At 37.4% G+C, this 19,868-nt stretch overlaps 1 protein-coding gene across 1 annotated transcript; it reads right to left on the reverse strand.

Annotated features, from left to right (window-relative positions):
- Positions 1 to 4,272: 4,272 nt before the first annotated feature.
- Positions 4,273 to 13,844, reverse strand: LOC124875783 (elongation of very long chain fatty acids protein 6-like). Its single transcript, XM_047378191.1, has 4 exons — positions 13,578 to 13,844; positions 9,994 to 10,125; positions 9,561 to 9,712; positions 4,273 to 5,538 (listed from the first exon to the last, which is right to left on the reverse strand). The coding sequence occupies exons 1-4, from the start codon at positions 13,658 to 13,660 to the stop codon at positions 5,108 to 5,110; spliced, it is 798 nt and encodes a 265-aa protein (XP_047234147.1). The 5' UTR covers positions 13,661 to 13,844; the 3' UTR covers positions 4,273 to 5,107.
- Positions 13,845 to 19,868: the final 6,024 nt, after the last annotated feature.

Consider the following 19,868-nt stretch of genomic DNA (forward strand, 5'->3'; position numbering starts at 1 on the left):
TGACTCCAAGATCCAGTAGCTCTGGAGCACACTTTGTCCTCTTTGTAATTCCTGGAAATAGGTTTCCGAATGAGAATCTGCAGTGTATCTGAATGTGTGTTTTGTTTCTGTCAACCTTAAAGAGCCCACAATTCAAGAAAGCACATATGCAGCTTTCTTTGCCTCTCTTCCAGTTTTAGACCTTGCTTCTAGCCTAACAGTACATTTATACTGACTCCTAGGGTTCAAACTGAGCATTACCCAAATTTCCAGATAAAACCTGAAAGTTTAAATGGAAAACAGGAAAAATACTAGAAATAATGTCTCCTAGATTGACAGTTCAATGTTTTGTATCAATACTATTAGGAAAAAGAAACTGACTGATGTTGCAAAAGACTACATTACCTTAAATAAATGGAACCGACCGATAGAGTAAAAAAAATGTTTCACATGGATCCTTGTGTCTGGGTGAGTCACTGTTGCTTTTCGTCAACGTGCTGAAATGTAAATAATCAAAGGAGCTACACAAGAAACACTGCAACACTGTAGCTATAAAAAAGAAAAAAAAACAAAAACCTAAAGACTCACTGAAGCCACAAGAGGACGCTAAAGTCCTTATTATAGCGTCAAAGTGTTTCATTGTGGAAATACATTTTCTAAAAGATGTTTTCAATGACAAAACAAAAGTTGTATGTATTTACAAAGTGAGAAATACCTTCACTTACGTAAGAAAAGTATACTCACACTTTTAAATGTACAAACAGTAGCACTGCGATGGTGTTATTAGATTTTTTTGAAAGTAGGTAAGCACATTTTATCTATATGACCTTTCACCTTCACAAAGTCCCTTACAAAGACAGAATATAAAAAACTGAAACATGATAAAAAGGCAGACAACAATTAAATGATACAGATAACAACACCATCAAACCTGCCTTCAACACCATCAACCCCAACATACTCCACCAGTATGGAGGACCAGGAGAGTCACTGAAAAAGAAATACAACCATTTCAAATTTAACATTTAAATGCTACGATTAGAAATCCATTTTGAAAGGTTTTGTAATTGCACATTTTAAATTTAATTATTAAAGAGGAACTGTAAATTGTTTTTATTAATCCATTATTAAATACTGCAATTTGAAAATATATTTTCAAATCCTATTGTATCACTTAAATGTTAAATTTGAAATGGTTGTATTTATTTTTCAGTGACTCTCCTGGTCCTCCATACAGCAGAAGCTCACCCAGCTCAAAGTCCTAGCCTCCACCTGTCAGTGGATGACAAGCTGGGCAGTATCTTCTCCCACACAAGACTAATAAGCACTGGCACCCCCCAGGGGTGTGTTCTCTCCCTACTCCTCTTCTCCCTCTACAAATGACTGCACCTCAGCGTCTGTGAAACTCCTGAAGTTTTCAGATGTCACCACTGTCACTGGTCTGATCCAGGACAGTGATGAGTCTACATACAAATAGGAAGTGCATCGGCTGGTACACTGGTGTGGTCAGAACCACCTGGAACTTTACCCACTCGGAGAGCACCACCCGCACCCACCCCCCTCACCACCCTCAACAACACTGCGGACCACCTCTGGTTCCTAGGAACCACCATTTCACGAGACCCGAGATGGTCCTCACACATTGACAATGCTCAGAAGAAGGGCCAGCAGAGGCTGTACTTCCTGAGGCAACTCAAGAAGGACAACCTTCCACAGGAGCTGCTGGTCATCTTCTACACTGCCATCATTCAGTCTGTCCTGTCTTCGTCCATCTCAGTGTGGTTTGGCTCATCCACAAAACAAGACAGGTCCGGACCGTAATGAACAATCAGGTCTGCAGAGAGAATCATCAGGGCCTCCATATAGGACTTATACAGGTCTAGGGTTAGGAAAAAGGCAGCTAAAATATCTGCAGATCCCACACACCCTGCACATAAACTGTTTAGGCTTTTACCTGCAGGTCGGTGCTACAGAGCACTGTCTGCTAAAACCAGCCGCCACAGAGACAGTTTCTTCCCCCAAGCTGTTTCTCTGATGAACACTTGACAGTCAGTTTCAGAACATACCATGCATACTTGAATTGGTCTAACATTATCTCTCTTGTAAAGTCACTTGTGTATATATATATATTTTTTATTTTTTATTCCCATTTATATTGAAAAAAAAAATCTTCATTGAGAGGATAGAGTACCGGAATCCAATTACTTATTTGTGTGCACAAACTTGGCAATAAAGCTGATTCTGAATTTTTAAAAAATACACCTTTTATTTAAAAGATCTTAAGCAAAAGCACATTTGAAAAAGAATGTCCTCTTCTGCTTTTTAAATGAGTCAAGACCCTCAAGACAAATTAAAAACAATAAAAGCTCATTCCACAGTCGAGGTCTGAAAAGAGGGATCCCCTCCAGTTTCATATGAAGTCCGGGGGACAAAGATTAGATTATGGTTTGAGGACCTGAGGGCTCGAGTTGGACTACGTGGCTTTAATAATTCATTGATATAGGAAGGAGCTTGCAGAGCCCTGAAAAGTTGTAATTGTAAAATGAACAGGTAACCAGTGCAAAGACATTCTAAATGTAAATTCTATATTTGTGCATTTATGAGTATTTAGCAGCTGCACCGCAAATGTATTTCGTTGCAATATATAATTAAATCCATACTTTCCTAGAGTTTACAGGTTAATTTCCTAGGATTTACAGGTGATTTGTTTTGCAACTTATTGGATACTTTACAAAACTTACTAGGTATTATCCTTAAATTTACAGACTGCTTTTCTTGGATTTAATGGGTAATTTCCTGGAAGTTAAAGATTATTTTCCTTGAATTTTGACTAACTTTCCCAGAATTTACAGGTGTCTTTTCTATGTACTTCCCAGATTTTGCCAGTTCCCTTTCCAGAACTTATAGATTGCATTTCCTAAAAAATACAGGACACATTTCTTGAATATCAAGGTTACCTATCCAAGAAGTACATCTTGTTGTTTCTGTATTTTCCTGTAATTTACAGATTATTTTCTTGGAATTTATAGGTCATTTTCCTGGTGTTTAGAGGTAACGTTTTCAGAAGTTACAGGTGACTTTCCCAGAACTTGCCATTTACCTAATCAGAACTTATAATTTTTTCCTAAAACATACGGGGTGCATTTCTTGAATTTTCAGGTTACCTTTTCAGGACTTACGCATAACTTATTTTGTATAGGCTATTTACCAGAATTTAAGATTATTTTCCTAAAAATGATAGATTATTTTTCCGCAATATTCACGTTTCTTTCCCAGAACTTACAAGTTACTTTCTGACAACTTACATGTTACTTTCCAAACCTTACAGGTTACTTTTCAAAATGTACAGACCTCTTTCATAGAAACTGAAATCACTTTTATGCAACCTGTAAACTCAGTTGGAAAAATCATTTTTTCTAATTATTTTTTTCTTTACTTTTTTAGATCATTACACATTAATGACAATTAGTTTTATGTTAGGTTTGAAGTTTACACTTTTATAGTTAGTCCCTTGACTTGCAAAAATCTTTAATTAATTATGTCATTATGTACTTTGTTGAGAGCTATGTCAGCTTATGTCCAATGACTGTGTAGAACATAACCTAAGAGAAATGGACCAGTGAGAGGAATAAAAACCTTTAGAACAGAGAAATATTCCTCCTGGGGAGGTGGAAAAGGAAATGAGTGGTAAACCTCAACTGATCAGACTTGCTGTAAATACCTAAACAATCTTTCACTGCAAATAGGGTAATGAATTATCCAGTAAACTTTGATGCAAGGAGTACTTGACTGTGGAAAAGCTACCCCAAATGTTGCTTCATGTTTTTCAGCCCGAGTACATTATTTTACTGACGAACAAATCAGAACGTAACTGTTGCATTAGAAATGCCGCAGGTATGGCTTTAAGGAGAATGTGATGCAGAGTATAGTTGGTTACATTCTCTGGTATCTCTCCAGACAGCTGAGACTTAGTTTTGGCCTCCCAGCAGTCGGTCTTTCAGTAAGAACAGTTTGAGAATGTTTTGTTTCTGTGAATTACAAATTCAACTGGATATTAATTACTGTACTATGCTGTTCTCATGGTATCATAACTTCAGTACAGTACTCCTATTACAATGCCATTTAAAAAAAATGAGGCAGTAACTTACCAACTCCTTTCCACATTTAATGTGCACTAACCTGATTTCAAAAGTGAGCAGTGGTACTTACCCGAAACACTTTTTGATTAAATGTCATCATTCAGACCTATGCTTACTAATAAACCACAAAGACAAGAAACTGAATCTGTTAAAATTAGGTTAATTGCACACAGAAGCCCTTAAACTTTATTTTTCATACATTTGACAGATGTGTCTCTTTTTTAAAAAAGGGATTCAATTGAATGTAAAAGCAAACAGCAGCATTCTCAACCACCTTCTTTTTAATAAAATGGAATCAGTACAAGTTTGTCTTCACTGAACTGGGAAACCATTAATTCTTTTGGTCCTGACAACAGAAATGTAAACAAAATGACTATTTAAAAAAAAAGATGCTCATAACTTGTTTTCATCAGAATCTTCTTATTAAAACAAATCTGTACTTCAAATATATATAAGAAAATAAATTTGGACAATGGTCAGGTAAAACAGTTAGGACTGGATGGAGTGGATAAAACATCTCTGATCACCCATCGGTTAAACTCAACTGAAAATATATTAATGTTACAGGTGCAGATACAAGCATTTTAATTATAGGTTAAACCAAGGTTCTTATCTAACATGCTTGTATAAATAAAATTGACAAAACATTCCCTTTAAGAACATGAAATTAGTAACTGCTTTTTTCCCTATGTCACAGTTCATTTAGCAACATTAAGACAATTTTTTTACGACATGTGACCACAAACATTTGCTGAACACATTTCACAAATATTTGGCTCTTATGTGTTACAGAGGCAGTGCATTAAATTGAGCCCTCCCACAGTGCTCTTTTATTTCCTTCTTTGATCCTTCCTAATACAGTATTCCCAAAATCTCACGGGGTCATGTGAGAACTGTCTATATTTACTGATGTATTCCTGCTTTAAGAGGCAGAGGCTGATAAAATCTAGAAAAACAGAAAACAGGCAGTAAGCTATTTTATATGGCCATTACTCTGCCTTGGATTTTCTGTCTGTGGGTTGACCTTTAAGGTAGTTGTTGTAAAAGAAAGAAGCAAACAGCACCAGATAACTGAAGTACATGAGTGAGCCCCACATGACGTTGTCCACGGTCGAGGGACAGTGCACGTCATGCATCCAGCAGTACACTAAGCCAAGCACGGTCAGGCCCATCACCATCTGCAGGATCTGGGCAGCAGTGATCATCATAGCGCATGGTCGTGGCACCTGCATTCCAGCCGCCCGGGCCGCATAGTACGAATACATGATGGAGTGAACCATATAGTTCATGGTCATGAACCAGCCGCCACCTACCATCTGTTCCTTGTAGGAGAACCAGGAGTAAAGCAGCACAGTGATGTGGTGGTACCAGTGCAGGAAGATGAGGCGCTGCTTCCGCAGGATGATGAATGCAGTGTCTCCTGAGAGAGACGGGGAACAGAATTTAATCTACATGAACTAGAATCTAACACTTTAGAGATCAAAATGTTAAAGATCACATCACATTTCTAATTACAATATTTACATTTTTATTTGGCAAAATATTCTTAAAATATATCAGAAATAAAGGGCTCAATAAACACATTAATAAATCAAATTCTATAGAATCTAGTATCAAAGGATTTATTCTATAATAATTTATTTGCTCTTTTCTCCTGTTTGCAAAATAAAGTCTACTTTATTTTTTACTCCTTTTTACCATATAGGCTTTTTTTTATACGCTTTATGAAATTAAACTTTAAATGAGCACGGAATTAAAAATTTCCTTTATACATGTTTTGCTTCGTTTTCACTAAGTTATTTAATTAAAATCCAAATTCATCACATAGCTGCACATTGTGAAGTTCAATTTTTCCACCCTTTGCTAGTTGTAAGAGCTATTAGCACTGTAGCAAAACCAGCTAGCATAACATTAAGAAAGACATGCTAAAGCAAAAATAACTTTCTGAATAAGCTTTTAATTCAGTGAAATTACTGTTTTCTCTCGGTCATTCAAGTCTTTTTTTTTTCTTTACAATAATAATAATTTAAAAAAACAAGGTATCCATTTTCTTTCTGCTCTCGGTGGAGGAGGACGCTTTTTCTCTGTCTCCCACCCCCTCCCATATCTGCCCTGCTTCAGCTCTGTCTTGTCTTTGGAGCCTCTTCTTGCATATCTTCCAAATTCTTAGTTATGGATTTGGTCAGCTGGCCTCTCAATGCAATTGATCAAATTTTCTCGAGGAGAAGACAGGGTGAAGGAGAGCCCAACTTGTCCGGCCTGGACGTTTTTCTCTGGATACACGATGGACTCCTGGCAGAAGTGGAGGATTGTGTGTTTGTCGATAATGTTAGTTGAGGATGTGGAAGATGTGTATATAATTGGATGTTTGATAACAGGATTTCTGCTTTTTGGAGTCAGCGGTTACCTGGCATATCGAGAAATTCGGAGAGTGTCAGCAGCTGTTCTGGCCATTGTAAGGCTGCCTGGCATGTGTGATGGGATCTTCAGAGCGATCAACACTCAGACTGAGATGTTACGTGAGCTGAATCGCAGACTGGGTGTGATCCTTATACAGGATCGCAGGCAGGTTGCGGTTCCTGGACTCAGGGGTGAAATGGGATAAATCTTGGAGAAAGTTGTTTGCTCGGATCTGGCGAAAGACCAGGAATTTGGCTGTTTAGATTCGCCTTTGAGAAGCACCAGCGAGACTCTCAAGGCTGATGGAAAATTAAGAGTCAGCCTGACCCAAATAATTAGTGTTTTTCTGAATCTGGCTCCCCTGCACGGCCTTGATGGCTGGCTATCTTCAACTTCACCTGGAAGTTATGTAAACATGACGCTCTGCTCCCTCCCTTCCCTGAGAACATCTGTGGACCTGCTCAGAACTTTGTGGCCGGTTGATGAACATTCCAACGTATCATCAAGGACAATGGCCTCTGTGACAGTGCTTCATGGACTTACTTGCACACACTCACAAGCACACACACACATGCTCAGGATAAACATATGCGCCTACTTACACCGCCTTCACCAATCCCGGCATGATGTTGTTTTGCATACGTGTTGCTTCTTTGTGCTGAGGTTTTTCGCAATCTCAAACTGTATCCTGCTAAGAATAAAGTGTGAAATAGGATTTTTTTCCCTCTACTTACCTACTGCTCTATATTTACTCTCACTCACTTAAAACTGTGCACTTATATTTATATTATATTGTAGATATGTTTGTACTGTTTAATTTGTACTGTATTGCACCGACTACGCCAAAACAAATTCCTTGTATGTCCAAAAACGTACTTGGCAATAAAGCTTTTCTGATTCTGATTCTGATGTGGCCTCTTTTCTCATCTACCAAGGGCAGCGCCTGTGAGTGGGCAGCAAAGCCTCGGTGACCCGTCCACCCCTTGTCTTATGTCATGATGTATGTTTGGATGGGTTGTACTGGAATTCTAATTTCCCCTCGGGGATCAATAAAGTATCTTTGAATTGAATTGAATTGTAATAATAAAAATTGGCTATTTGTATCACACACACCCAACATGAACTGACAACAACTCTTTTTAGCTTTTAGCAACTCTATCATCCTTATTGCTAATGGCTAGCTTAATTTACACTGTGTAGTAAAACATTTTGTAGTAAATATATAAATACACATTTTACAAGGACGATTTAATGACTAAAAGAAAACAAGGTCTTAGTTCACTGAATCCCTGAATTTAAAAAGCATATTTGTATCAACGCTGCACAACAGAACCTGCCAATTTTATGCACTAAGCTAGCCATTAGGAACAGTGAGACTCCCAAAATAATTGTATAACTGTAACTGTATAAAAGTCATTTTATACAGATAATCTACTTTAAAAAGTAAACTGTCATTAGCTATGCAATGGGAGTTAGTATTAGCATCATTAGCATTGCTAGCTCTAATGGCTAGCTAAATTTATAGAAAGAAGACTATAGACTATATAAGACTAAAAGTAGTAAGCTTTGAAGTGTAGCTTATTATTATAAACCAATTTGTGCAGATCAGTCAATATATGTGACAGGATGTTATTTAAAATTATTTTTCATAATTTATTCATTATTGTGTCCTTAACTGTATCTATTATTACAATTAGCAGTATTAGTGCTAAAAGCTCCCTTAACTTATGCAAAGAATTCCAGCCTGAATCTAGTCAAACGTAACTTCTTACTGCAACATTTGAAGACGATTGTATATGGATCAGTTAGAGTCAAAGAAAAAGAAGGTCTAAGGTCACAAAAAAAAACCTGTTTCTATCATCCTTGCAAGTGGTTAGCACCATCAACACTGTTATGTGTAAACCAAATATATTTAACACACCAATATGTGATGAACAGCAAAATATTTCTGTCCATTGTATAATGAAAGACATTTTTTTATAATATGTGTCATTTTTCTGTTCAACAATAAATCCCCTGCAATGGAACCAGTTTAGTTTTTCTGAACTATGCAGAAAAAAAGATACCAATCATTTAATGACAGAAAAAACCAAGAAGTCAGTTAACTGATTAAAAAATGTATCAAGCACAATGGTAATGGTTCATATCACAAGGTTGTGGAATAGGAAAATTATTTAAATCACACCTAAAGACAAAAGTCTTTTCAACCTGCTTTTCACACTACTTTGTTTATTTTTCTTTGTATTCATGCAACTCTTTTTAAAACTGTTATTAAAGTAAAAAATAACTTTGCGAATTTTCACAATTAAAGCTGAATATCTCAGTCATGCCCTTAATTCCAATCCCTTTCATTTACATAAAGAAGCAGGAATGCATACAGAAATAAAGAGACATCCTGCAGTTCTGTAAAATTCCGACCAGTGGGAAAACGACCACATCCTTCCTCATTGCAAGTGAGGAAACATTCTTCATTTCAATCCTGCACTAATAGAATTTTCTCACTGCCTGAGCATCAAACTCAATTTTATAGAGCAATCAGCACCATCTCGCCCTCAGAGTGCCTTGCAAAGGGCCAGAGCTGAGGCATTAAGAGCATTATAAATTTTCCCATTGACAATAGAGGTTTATTCTATTCTATTCTGTTTCCAAATGTTAGCCTGATAAATGCTGAACTTTTTTCATTTTGTAATTTGTTTATACCCCCAGGTGAAAAAACAAATTAATATTATGTGTCAGTCATTCAATTTGATCCAACGCATAATGCTGCATAATCTTAAATTCACCCACTGGGAACTGGGGGCACCATTAGTCAGTTTTCACGGGGTTGGCAAGGCATGTGTGCATCAAATCTAAAAGCCCAAACAGAATTTTTGTTTCATTTTCCTCCTGTCATACAGTCACTGGCCGCTTGTCAACGCAAATACTAAATCAGCCAATTGCATGGCAGCAACTGCATTTGGGCATCTAGATGCCTAACCAATCCTTCAACCAATCCTAATCCAGCTTTAAACAAGACATTCAAGTATAAACAAGAAATCTTACCCAGCTCAGGAGCCTTGCTAATAGTAAAAGCATAGGCCCAGAACTTGGTTAGGGGTGCCCTGTAGAAATGGTTGTCACACACAGATTGCCTGAAGCCGCTGCTTGTGAGAACATGCACCATGTACGTTCCAGTCCTGATGGTTCCTACAATACTGCATTGTGAAGAAAGAACATGAAAAAAGGACATTTTAAACTTTTACTAAATACAATACAAATTTCGATAACCACAAAACTCAAAATAACCTGTCAATGTGAGGTCAACAAACTGCTCTGCGGTTTTCTACGCATGTAAAAGGAACAATCAACCTAAACATCAGAAGTTTCTATGTGCTTTGTGTGTTTTTAATAGTTTTATGGCAGCAACGGCGCTCCAGTGCAAAAACATGTTGATGAGTAAAAGCTTTTCTTCCACCACAGACCAAGTTGGACTCACCTAAAAGCAGCGAGGCTGAGGGACCACAGGGTCAATGTTCGCCGCAGGTTCAGTTTCGGCCTTTCCCTCATGAAGTGTCGACCTCCGAACACGAGCGCAGCATATAGGCCACAAAATATAAATGACTTGCTCCTGCAGAGATGAAACAGACGGTGACCTGCTGAGCTTCTGCACAATTCCAAACACTGTAACGCTTCAATATGCTGAAACGTACAGGGACGCAACAATTGCTTAGCATTTGACTGACATTGTTCCATTTATATGTTTAGCCGGTAACCAGCTGAATCAAGACTCAAAAGTCTGATATTCTTCTTCCCAGTTAATCAGTGGATCACAGCAAAAGAACTGAACTGATTTAAATATATCCAGAAACAAAGGCATTCTTTTTAAATTATTATTTTTTACAAATTAAAATCTGAAAATGTAGTTTTTTTTATATTTTGCAAAGAAGAATTTGCAAAGCCCCAGTCTCTAGATGTGCAAAGCTGAGAAATACCCAAAAGACTTGCAGCAATTATTGTGTTGGTCTATCACATAAAACCTCCATAAAATACATTTAAATGTGTTATTTGGAACATGGGGTGGGGTTAGCAATACGTGTCCTGAAGAGGAGGAACAGGAGCACTGAACACAGAGCATCATGAGCTTACCTGATCCACAGGTCAACATTCAGAAGTGTGAGGTGTGTATTTTTGTGTGTTCGTATGCCTTACTTAGAGTACGTCTACTGATTTCCAAAGATTTTCAGAGAATCGACTGACAGATTTAGCCATGTTTGCTTTTAGTGCTGTTTTCTGGTCCATTCACCCCAACTGTTATCAGAATCAGCTTTATTGCCAAGTTCGTACATACAAACAAGGAATTTGACTCCGGTACACTGTGCTCTTTGGTTTTGATTTTGTATTACAGAATACACATATTTACAATGTATAATATACACATATATAATAAAATGGTGCAAGAGGACTTCGACTTTGTTATTGTCAGGTGATTCCAAATTTCAGGTGACTGATTGTTATAGTATTTCATCAGTGCTCTTTATCAGGGAAATAAATTATTTTTCTCTTTGATTTGTAACAAGATACAGATTGGATTTTCCACTGAGTGTCCAGACAGCAGAATTTGTATATTAAAACACAGAAATTAACTGTTTTAATCACATGTTGTTGAGCAGTGAACTACCATGTCTTGGAATGTTTTATTACCAAGGTTGAAGTTTGTTTTACTGGACCTTATTCTGGGGTATCAGGCTAAAGAGGGCTGAATACTGATGCAGAGCATACTTTTCAGATTTTTTTTTTTGAAAACCATGCTTCATTCTTCTCCCACTTCACAATTATAAACAAGTTTGTCTTGGTCTGCCACATTAAATCCCAATGAATTACATTGATGTTTGTGGTTTTAACTTGACAAAAGTGTGAGAAAAGTTTAAATGGTGTTTTTCCAGCTACTGGATGCATTCCGACCCTTGCAATATGCTTGTTAATAGATGTCGCACATTACCATGAGTAAGACTGATTTAATAGCATATGCACTGTCAAAAGTGCTAATAAACCATTTATTACCACATCTATCACTATGTTGTGTAAGTGGAGTAGCCTTATTAGATATCAAAGTCCAGGCTATTAATGAAGTTCAGTAATTTTTGTATGTTATATATTATATATTAAAGTTGACGTTTTCAGTGAGTTACTGCAGCAACATATGCCGCCGAAAAATGAGTTAAACAGTAATGTGTACTGTTCAAATGTATGAAAGTAATTCCTCATCTATACATCCTGCTGGTCAGATTATATATTAGGAATGTCAACTTCATAAATCCGACCATCCTGTTATTTAAAATCACAAGGAAATTAGGGATTACCTCCTAAATTTTAGATGACCAGTTGGTGCTAACATACAAACAAATCTAAAAACATCTCAATAAGACCTTCAACTGAAATGACTACAGTCAAAACACCTGATCTGGGTGAATTTAAATTGTAACAAAACAGTTTGTTTAATCAAACAGCTTTGAGATGTTAAACAGTGAGCCCACCAGCAGTTATTTCATTAACTGATGTTCATTACTCGAAAGGACCAGGATTAGGAGGCTTGTTTATAACGGCTGACCGATCCAGGTTGGCTCGGTTCATTAGGCTTTTATTAGGCTGTTATAGGCAAAACCTTTTCTCAGATGATTCCAGAAAAAAAATCAAAAACTTTTTGCCTCTACAAACAGGAACTTGTTGTTAAATGTTAATAATATCTAACATGTTAATTTTGTACCATGCGAGATATAAAAATATAGAATAAATTATTTTATGTTGAAGGTGATTTTAAAATTAGTTTCTGCCATTCAGCTGTTTTATTTATTATTTGCAGCTTAATAAATGATACAGATATTAAAATATAGAGGTTGGAAAATTAGTCTTTCACCAGTTGAAATATGTACGGAAAAAAAAAAATCATTTGTGCACGAGACCTTAATCTCTCTTTTACCTTCTGAATTATTACCTACTCAGGAATCCAGCCTGAGTAGGAAACACCAACCTCTCAAATAACTTTAGCAATTATCTTATTAAAGTACGTGCAATGGAGAACGCAACCTTCTTCAAAAATGTAGCCGCAGCAGCATCAGACCTAAAGATGAGAAAGAACTGATAAAAAAGGGTGTCTTTTTGTTGTTCAGGTGATACTCAGATACTGATCATCTAAATAGGAATGCTGCACAACCAAACAGTTTGAAAAATGTTTTCGTCACCCAGAGGAGTAACAAAAGAAGAATGCTTGCTCTGCCCTGCAAAAGAATTTACACATTTCTTTTTTACATCGTGTCACATTACAACCACAAACGTATTTTTAGGTGCGATTTTATTTAATAGAGTAACACAATGTTCTGCATAATTGTGAAATGGAAAGATAATTAAATAAAAGTGTGCCCTCAGTTTGTATTCATGCGACCTGAGTTAATACTCTATAACACCACTTTTTGAGGAAACCACAGCTGCAAGTCCGATGAGGAATGTCTCTTTGAACTGTGCAAAGCAAGAGTGACATTTTTTGGCAGTTTACCTTTGCAAAGGGCCAAAGGGTCAAGAGCCTAGCCAGTCAAGACGAACCTTTTCAAAGTAGCTCTGGCTCAATGTTTAGGGCCGCTGTCCTGTTGGACGATGAACCTCCACCTCAGTCTGAAGTCTTATGCAGGCTCCAAAAGGTTATCTTCCTGGTTCACTTTACATGTAGCTCCTTCCATGCTCCTATCTAGTCTGAATGACTGCCCTGTTCCTCTTAAAAAACATCCTGAAAGCATGATTTTGACACCGCCATGTTTCACAGTGGGGATAAAGTGTTTAGTGAAATCTGCACAGTTAACTTTCTGCCACACATAGTACTTTATATGCAGGCAAATAAAGTAACACCTTGCATCCTTGAAGGCCATTTGAAAAGGAAGCGCTTAAATCTACGATGCTGTAGTTTTACAAAACAAAATGGGACCGGTTTAAAAATGTCGGTGAACAACAGCAGGAAACAGCCGTGTTGTGTCATCTGACCTAAAGAAGGTTTTAAACGAGAAATCTCCTTACAGTTTTAAATCTACTCACCAGTTTTCCTGCATCCATTCCAGCGCTTTCGTTTGATCGAAACGTCGCTCAAAATCAAAAATACTCAGCTCGCTCTTGTTCATTTTCTTCCACAGTGGAAGTTTCTGGATGGTTTTATCGAGGGGGGATTAATAAATTAACCAGACCTATTGAAGCAACTGTAAGCTACAGGGTGACTGCTGCAGCTTTATCCGAGTTCTACGTCTTGAGCAGGAGAAGAAGATGCCTTGTGGTCGGATGGAGTTTTCTGCACACTTTCTCACCGCCTACAAAGCTAGCATTAGGACAACAATCCATTTCCGGCACAGACCTTCATAATAAAAGGCACTCGCGACATCTGAAGAGAGTGCTGTCTATTCTTGATCAAAGGATTAAAGGAGGCACAAAAAAAAGGAAAACCTATAATAATAATGATATTATTAGGTCTTCACACTCTTAAGATAAAATAATATATTGTTTTATTATTTTTAACACCAGAATGTAAAAAGTGTGGCAAGCATTTTTGTATTTTGTGCTCTTCACTCTGATACTTCTAAATAAAATAGCCTTCAGAAGTCACCTAATTATTAAATAAAGTCCACTTGGGTGTAATTTAATCTCATTTTAAATTCGGCTGTTCTATGAAGGCTTTAGGGGTTAGTTAGAGAACATAGTGGACATCTTAGCAGCATCCTGAAAACACACCAGACAGGTGAAGATGCAGTGAAATAGGAAAGCAGTACGACACAACTGCTAACCAAACAGAACAGGTCTGCCTACCTAAATTGGCCAGCCAGGAAATTAATCAAAGAATCTACCAGGAGGCCCATTCTACCTTTGGAAAACCTGCAGAGACTCTTGTTGAAGGGACAGCTATTAGATATGCACTCCACAAAATTAGGTTTCATTCAAAAGCCATTAGTAGTGCCATTGACAGTTTACCAAAAGCCATATGGGGGGGAGTTTTGGCCTAGTGGTTAAAGAGCAGGAGATCTGCATCCTGGAGAAGCCACAAGTAACCTTGTTCAAATCCCATAGCCTGCCACTCTGGGACCCTGAGCAAGACCCGGAGCCCCTGAATGCTCTCAGGGCACCTCACAATGGCAGCCCACTGCTCCCTAAGGGATGGGCTAAATGCAGAGGACGATTTCTCTGTTGTGAGATGATCAATAAAGTCTAATTATTATTATTATATAGGGGAAAGGAGCAACATAGTGAAGTAGGTGGTCTGAGAAGACCAAAAGGAAACTTTTTGACCTACATGAAAAATTTTATGTGTGGTGGGAATCTAAAATCACAAATTAGACTGAAGACACAGTGAAACATAGTGGTAGCGGTATCTGCTATGGGGATGTTATGCTATGGGGATTTGTTTAGCTGGTACTGGCTGTAAAAGACTTGAGGCTGGGACAGAGGTTCAATAAGACAATAACCTTAAACAATGGAAAAGTTTCAATCAAAGCATATTCATGTTGCTGTACAGTAAAAAGGCACATCTAAAGTTCAAACCTGAAATGTACAGAGACTCTGTAGCAATACTTGGAAATTGATCACTGACTGTCTCCATTCGATGTGACAGATCTTAAGCTATTTTGCAAATAACAATGAGCATAAACCAGAGTTTTTGCTGAGTTTAAATTTCCATTTTGTTAAATGGACGATTAAATTAATTGATTAATTGATCTATATTATATATATATATATATATATATATATTTATATATATATATATATATATACACAGTAATACTACATTTTATTTGGTATTTGCATCTTTAATCCAACACTTGATTTTTTCATTATTTCTTCATTTTCTTGCACAATCATGTCACAAATGTTTAATATTGCATGAGTACTGTGTGTGTTGTCACCAATCATTGTGAAATTGTTTACTCTATAATGATTTTAAATTGTAAATGATTAATGTTCCCTCTGTTGATGCTCCTGGTAAATTGTAAATTCTTAGTTAAATAAATGTATCTACAAGACACTGAAAATATTTTTTATGTAGTTATGTATCTTAATCAATTGTGCAAAACCAGTTTTTATAACTCATTTTTTGCATCTGACAGAGTTTCTCAACTTTTTTTACTAGTCCTTTTTCATATGGGGGTTGCTTTAATCTTCATTTATGAGATCTACAAAATTGAATCCCTGGCCTCACACACCTGCTCATCTTATCTTTACTTTTACAACTTTTACAATGCAATCTTCTTATCTGTCCTTAAACTGAACTTACTCACGTGCTCTTTGATTGTGCACAGAAGGGCACATACAAAACAATTGGAGCAGCAGCAACAGTTGCATAACATCAATTAAATCTGCGTGTCTGAATCATCATAAGGAGTGGTGTGCATGAATAAGGTGCTTGGACAAGTTTGCAAAGGTCTGGTTCCAGTTTAAATTGTTCCAGGGTAATTAAGATTTGCACAGTTGAAAAAACATAAAAAGGTTCCTTATGTGCCAGCTTGAACTCTTAGAACTGTCAGAAATTCATTTAGGTATAGTTATTACAGATCAGACATGTTCTTGCTTATACAAAGTACAAGAAATCTATTGTTAATAAATTCATGCTTTTTTCCTTACACATTTATGAGATTTCAGAAATCCAACTTTTAGAGACATTTCACTCTCTGACGAGGAGACCTTCATTATGACATAGAAGAAAAATAATCCAGTCTGAGACAAGGTGCAACTCTTGTCTCAGGCTGATTGACAGATAAGTCTGTCTCTCAGACATATCTCTGAATCAGGTAAAAAAAAATCTTTCAATTATATCCAAAACTGTTTGATTAAAATTTCCAGGAAAGACATTGATTATGTTAGACCTTTAATTAGCTAATAACATTCCCTTCTGATTTTTTCTTTGGACTGAGTTTATACAGGCAACCTGTCCAGGGTGTACCCTGCCTCTCGCCCATAGACTGCTGGAGATAGGCACCAGCTCCCCCGCGACCCACTATGGAATAAGCGGTAGAAAATGACTGACTGAGTTTATACATAGATCATTTACATTAGAGCCACATTCACCCAATCACACACCGGTACACAGATCAGTAGGCAACTTCAGCGTAAGTGCCTTGCTGGGGCTTATTGACATGTGGCAGGAAAAGTCTGGAATTGAACACACAACATTCAGATTGCAAGCCCTCTACTCTTCCCACTGAGCCACGGCATCAGGATCTGCCTGTGTGAGAGGTTTTGAGTTTGAGTTCTGTCTGTTTCTCTCCACTTCCCTGTTCTTCAGTTGCAGTTATTTCAGTCCATTCATGTTGTTTGCTTTCTCTTTCATTCTTGTGTTTAGATTACATTCCTGTGTTAGATGTTTTAGTTTTTATTTCCTTGTGAATCTGGTTCCTCCCTCTTTACATTCTTTAGTTAATTCCATTGTTTGCTTATTTCTGTTCACTTAGATGTTTTGTAATTCCCCTGTATTCCCTGCTCATCTGTGTTAATTAGCCTCCCTCCTACAGCTGTCTCATCCTCACCTGCTGCTCCAGATTTCTCCTGATTAGCTCCCATTGCTCTTTGGTCTATTCTCCATCCTGCCCCAGCATTTATTCTCTCTGGTTTTCACTGTCCTCCACCAGTTCCTCCTGACTTTCACCCACTCCATGTACGTTACCAAGTCTGTGGTACCTTTTGTAAGTTTTCCTGTTTATTATTATTATTACTATTATTACAGAAAGCTTTGTTACTCACCATGCTGCTCCCGAGCGTTGGTCTGACAAAATCTCAGCATTATATGACACACAGTCAGTGATCAGAGAAAAGAAAGACCTCACCTTCACACAAATGTTTGATTATTGACTGATGAGATAAATTATATACTTAATATGACTGAAGGCTTTTCACACTCAAATATAATTGATAGTCTGTGTTCAAATAGATTGTTGAACTCAGTGCAGCAGATTAATGGCTAACGACCTGCACTTGTATAGCGATTTATCAAGTCTGAGGAGTCCAAAGCGCTTTGCACTACAATCAGTCATCTACCCATTCAGTGGTGAGCCACAATGAAGCCACAGCTGCCCTGGGGCAGACTGACAGAAGTAAGACTGCCATACAATCGGTGTGACCGAGCCCTCTGACCACCTTCAGCAGGCAAAGAAGGTGAAGTGTCTTGCCCGAAGACACAACGACTGAGACAGACAGAGTGGGGTTTCGAACCGGTAACCCACAAGACAAATCTCTGCCACCGTCTCCCTGAATAAGATTACGTTATCCCCCCACTCAGTGAATCAGTTGAGTGGAACCGAAGAATTTTTGTAAGATTGTAGATGACAGAGGAATAATACAAAAAATAAAATATAGAAAGCCGTTTAGCTGCTGTCCTTAGGCTGATTGGGGTTGCACAATGCAGAACTGTAGTCATTGGACACCAGGTGGCAGCAAGGAGCAACTTTTCCAGTTTTTTTTTTTTTTTTTTTGCATATCCAGTTAAGGTTGATTTCCAACCTGAGGATCTTGGCTGAATGTCTTCAGTTCCGTTCAGCTTACTTTTATATTGCCATTTCACAACAAATGTCATCTCTAAGCCCTTTACAAAAAAAAGTATTGTCTCTCTCCGCATTTTATGTCTGAAACGCTGTAAACAAAGGTGTGTCATTACAATTAGTTACTCTTAACTTTACAGTAAAAGACTGTTCAGTTTACATAAATATGTCACAGTGTCGGGCTTTCTTCCTGATGCCAGACACCAGTGGTGAGGAGCTTGGCTTCAAAATCACTTTGCTGCTTGCAGCCACACAGAAACTGCAGATGCTAAATCCACATCCATGATAATAAAGCTGCTTTCTCTGCTTAGTGGTTTATTGCAATGGGACATTTACTGTTCATTTTATAGTTAAATATTGTGTCAACAATCAATCAAATCAACCTAATGACAGAATATGTCTTGCATGACAATCATGTCACTTTTTATGATTTACACATTATGACGTCATTTAAGAATGAACTGTCTGGGGAATTTTTTGTCCTAAAATAGACTAAATACACACAGTCTTAGGAAATTACATAAATTTTTGGGTCCATTGCCAGTAGGCAACAATTTTACCGTAATGGTGAATAAGTGATTTTTTCCCCAGATTATCATCAATCATTTATTTCATAAACATTTGCAAAATGTTCATAACTTGGGATTTAACTTGTGCCATCAGAAACTGAATTTGAATTTCTCAGACTGAATCTGTATTTGTGTAATTAGAAATTAAATGCACTGATTTGAAACTGAATTTAATTATTTGAAACTCAATTTAATGGTTTGAAAACTGAATTTAATGGTTTGAAACTGACTTAATTTGCACTGAAAATGTATTTCGTTGTTTTGAAAATTCAGTTTGACCACTTTCACTTTCAGTTCTAAAGTTCAGTTTTTTTTGTGTCACACATCCGGGTCCTTGAGGATAGCCTTGGATTAATCAAACACAGATTCATCGATTTACGTTTCACATCAGCTTAAACTTCCTTCACGGCATGTTGAGCTGGAGCAGTGCAGCATACATGAGCTTGGCGGATGTCCATCACCAAGTCAAATGAACATCTAGAAGAAGCGTGATATAAACAAATGGTGGTCAAACAGTAACACTTATGCTACCTGTAGCTATTAGCTAAACATGCCAGATTAGCATGGTGCCGCCGGTGTTACGTCGGTCTGCGTTTCCACTGCCTTTATCTCAGCGTAATTTATGTTGCCTAGCAACCGTGATAGCGTGAAGCACAGAGCTGTGAAGCCGAACAAATGGAGCCCTAATGGCTTATTTTCTTGTTTTCTAATCTTGTTCATTATTCAGCCATTTAAATTGTTAAAGTTTTGTGTTCATATATATAAAAAAAAAAAAAATGTAACAATCTATTTGTAAATCTATTTGTAAAAATTTAACAATTTAAACACTAACATATTAACTTTAGGAACAACGTTTAAATCAGTTTATTTGTAGAGCATAAAAATAAAAGAACCAAACATCAACATTAGATATCATCTGACTGAATTCTTTCTGTGTTTAACTTCCATCCATTGGGGAAACCCAGCAGGAGCTTGAAAACAACTATGGAGTCAGCTGTTCTCTCGGGGTTCATCGCACCTCAACCTCTCGGTCAAAGGACAGCTGGCGAGGCGAGCCGGGAGCCGCAGCACTGATCTCTGTAATCATTCCTCTGCCTTAACTTAGATTAAAAAGAGCTAAAAGTTAGAAACTGGTTGAGAGTCGTTACTTTAATAGTCTTTAGATAGAGTGTGTGATCGCTTCATGGGGACCAAGTACCGGAGGAGCTCCGAGGCATCTGACCGCCAGCAGGGTGCGGTACCCCGGA

Source organism: Girardinichthys multiradiatus, chromosome 10 (genome assembly GCF_021462225.1).
Source record: "Girardinichthys multiradiatus isolate DD_20200921_A chromosome 10, DD_fGirMul_XY1, whole genome shotgun sequence".
Taxonomy (NCBI): Eukaryota; Metazoa; Chordata; class Actinopteri; order Cyprinodontiformes; family Goodeidae; genus Girardinichthys; species Girardinichthys multiradiatus.

What these genes read in the sequence shown, in the direction of transcription:
- LOC124875783 (XM_047378191.1), bottom strand. Translation starts at nt 13,660, where the DNA reads ATGAACAAGAGCGAGCTGAGTATTTTTGATTTTGAGCGACGTTTCGAT. An exon ending in CTCAGCCTCGCTGCTTTTAG is followed by an intron (nt 9,713 to 9,993) that starts GTGAGTCCAACT and finishes TTCACAATGCAG; the next exon opens with TATTGTAGGAACCATCAGGA. An exon ending in TAGCAAGGCTCCTGAGCTGG is followed by an intron (nt 5,539 to 9,560) that starts GTAAGATTTCTT and finishes CGTCTCTCTCAG; the next exon opens with GAGACACTGCATTCATCATC.